General features: G+C 35.8%; 1 protein-coding gene across 1 annotated transcript; it reads right to left on the bottom strand.

Moving 5' to 3' along the window:
* Window positions 1-731: 731 nt before the first annotated feature.
* On the bottom strand, window positions 732-1,682 carry LOC309561702 (olfactory receptor 2A12-like; the record flags this gene model as incomplete). The annotated part of the gene is made up of 1 exon (XM_082265688.1): window positions 732-1,682. One exon carries the CDS (start codon window positions 1,680-1,682, stop codon window positions 732-734), a length of 951 nt encoding a protein of 316 aa, XP_082121814.1.
* Window positions 1,683-2,168: the final 486 nt, after the last annotated feature.

The raw sequence follows: 2,168 nt of genomic DNA, 5'->3' as shown, positions 1-2,168 counted from the left end.
CACATTCTGCTTTATGACATTCTCAAAAAAAAAAAAAACATTAAAAATCAAAATGTTTTAACATTTTAGGCCAATTTGTTTTCTGCTACATATTTTTGGTAAAAAAAAAAAAAAAAAAAAAAAAAATCGCAATAAGCATATTTTGATTGGTTTGCACAACCTTATATATATTTTTGTATATATATATATATATATATATATATATATAAGAATATATATAAAATATATTAATTAAATATGCAGCCGCTAAAACCTCCTCCTGCCACAGAGAAAAAGGATAAAATAAGAAAGAGGGGTGATAACACCCCACGGTTTTGCGCTTGCAAATGTATAAATGTGCAGACTAAGAAAAAATAAATAAATAAATTGTGAATTATACCTCAAATTAATAAAATAGTTTGGAATGAAAAAGGATGATAGGCAAAACAGTAATTTTGAGGAACAGCAAAGCATCCTGAATCTGTTACATTTGGTCTTTGGGTTACAATGCCCCCTGGTCATGCAAGGGTAAGCAGGGCCGATGTAAGGATTTTTGTCTAAACAGGTGAAGGTGCATTTTGTCTAATTCTGCCTAAGCCACTTTATGCTGATTCTGGTCCTGAGAGTAAGTAAAGCTATGAGCCCCTGACATCTATACCTTTTATAAATTACATTACTGAAGTTTTTAGTCAACTGAAAATGGCCCAGAAATAAAAAAAAAATAAAAAATAACAAAGTCCACAATGATGTTTTCAGTGTGATGCCTTCGCTAAACTTAAGTGATAATAAGACCTCATAAGTGCCTCCATAAGGTCCTTGTTCCTCAGGCTGTAGATCAGAGGATTCAGCAATGGGTTAATGAGGGCAGATATGACTGTAAACAGTTTTTCTAAATTGACCATTTTACTGGAAGTGGGAACCAAGTAAATAAAACTTAAAGAGCCATAAAAGATAAAGACCACGGTGAGGTGTGAGGTGCAGGTGGAGAATGCTTTTATCTTTCCAGTATTGCTACGGATACTAAAGATGGTACTGAAAATATAGAGATAGGGAATAAAGGTCAGAATAAGGGCTCCGAATGCAGCACCAGCACCTGCTACGAATACGGCCATTATGTTTATGAAGGGGTCAGTGCATGTAATTTGAAACAAATGTGGAAGGTCACAAAAGAAGTTGTGGATGGAAGCTGTCCTACAGAAGGACAACCTGAGCAAAAATAAAATATGAACTAAAGAGATAGAACATCCTACAACCCAGACCAGAGAGGCCATCTGAATACAGACTCTCCAAGACATAATTAGTTTGTAATGTAGGGGGTGGCAGATGGCAATGTAGCGGTCGTAGGACATAGCCGAGAGCAAGAAAAGTTCTGAGCCAGCAAAGGAGAGATAGAAAAAGACTTGGGCTTTACAGGCAGGAATGGATATTGATCGGCTTTTTGTGACCAAATCAAAGAGCATCCTTGGTGCGGTCACTGATGAATAGGACATGTCCAGGATTGCCAAGTTGGCAAGAAAAAAATACATTGGGTTGTGCAGATTGTAGTCAGTGAGGACCAAGAAAAAAATAAGAAGGTTTGTGATAAGAGTCATCAGATAGATCAGAAGGAAGAAGGCAAAAAGTCCATTCATGGTCAGTGGATGGTCTGATAGACCCACAAGAGTGAAAGAGGAAATCTCTGTCTTATTCCTAATATTATTCATTTTTTTCTTTGTTTAAATTGCTCACTATAATACAGTAATAAAATTAAGGATCTGAGGAATTAATCATTAGAAGACATGTACGGTGTGCCTGCACAGTACACTCAGGTTTACATGTAGACATTTTTACCAGCGAATGATTTATTCTTATATAAGATGTTGGCATTCCCTCAGGACGGTTTGCTGTGTTGTAAGAACACAAAGCTGAAAGTCTCATTAAAGGTCTTTTAATATGTAATTTATAACACCTTGGGAGCCATTTTCCTATAATTGAGAACATTCTTTAATATTTAAATTTAACATCCACTAAAAGCCTTTTTTTTTTCTCAAATTAATATGTGTATTCTTATGATAGTATTATGTTTTAGGGGCTTCACTTTGTTTAACCACTTGCCTACAGTGCACTTTCACCCCCTTCCTGCCCAGACTGATTTTCAGCTTTCAGCGCTCTCACACTTTGACTGAGAATTACTCAGTCATGCAACACAG

The sequence above is a fragment of the Pelophylax lessonae genome (genome assembly GCF_965119305.1).
Source record: "Pelophylax lessonae genome assembly, chromosome: 8".
NCBI classification, from domain to species: Eukaryota; Metazoa; Chordata; class Amphibia; order Anura; family Ranidae; genus Pelophylax; species Pelophylax lessonae.
The sequence above is the reverse complement of the archived record's forward strand: the minus strand, read 5'-3'. Positions and strand labels throughout refer to the sequence as shown.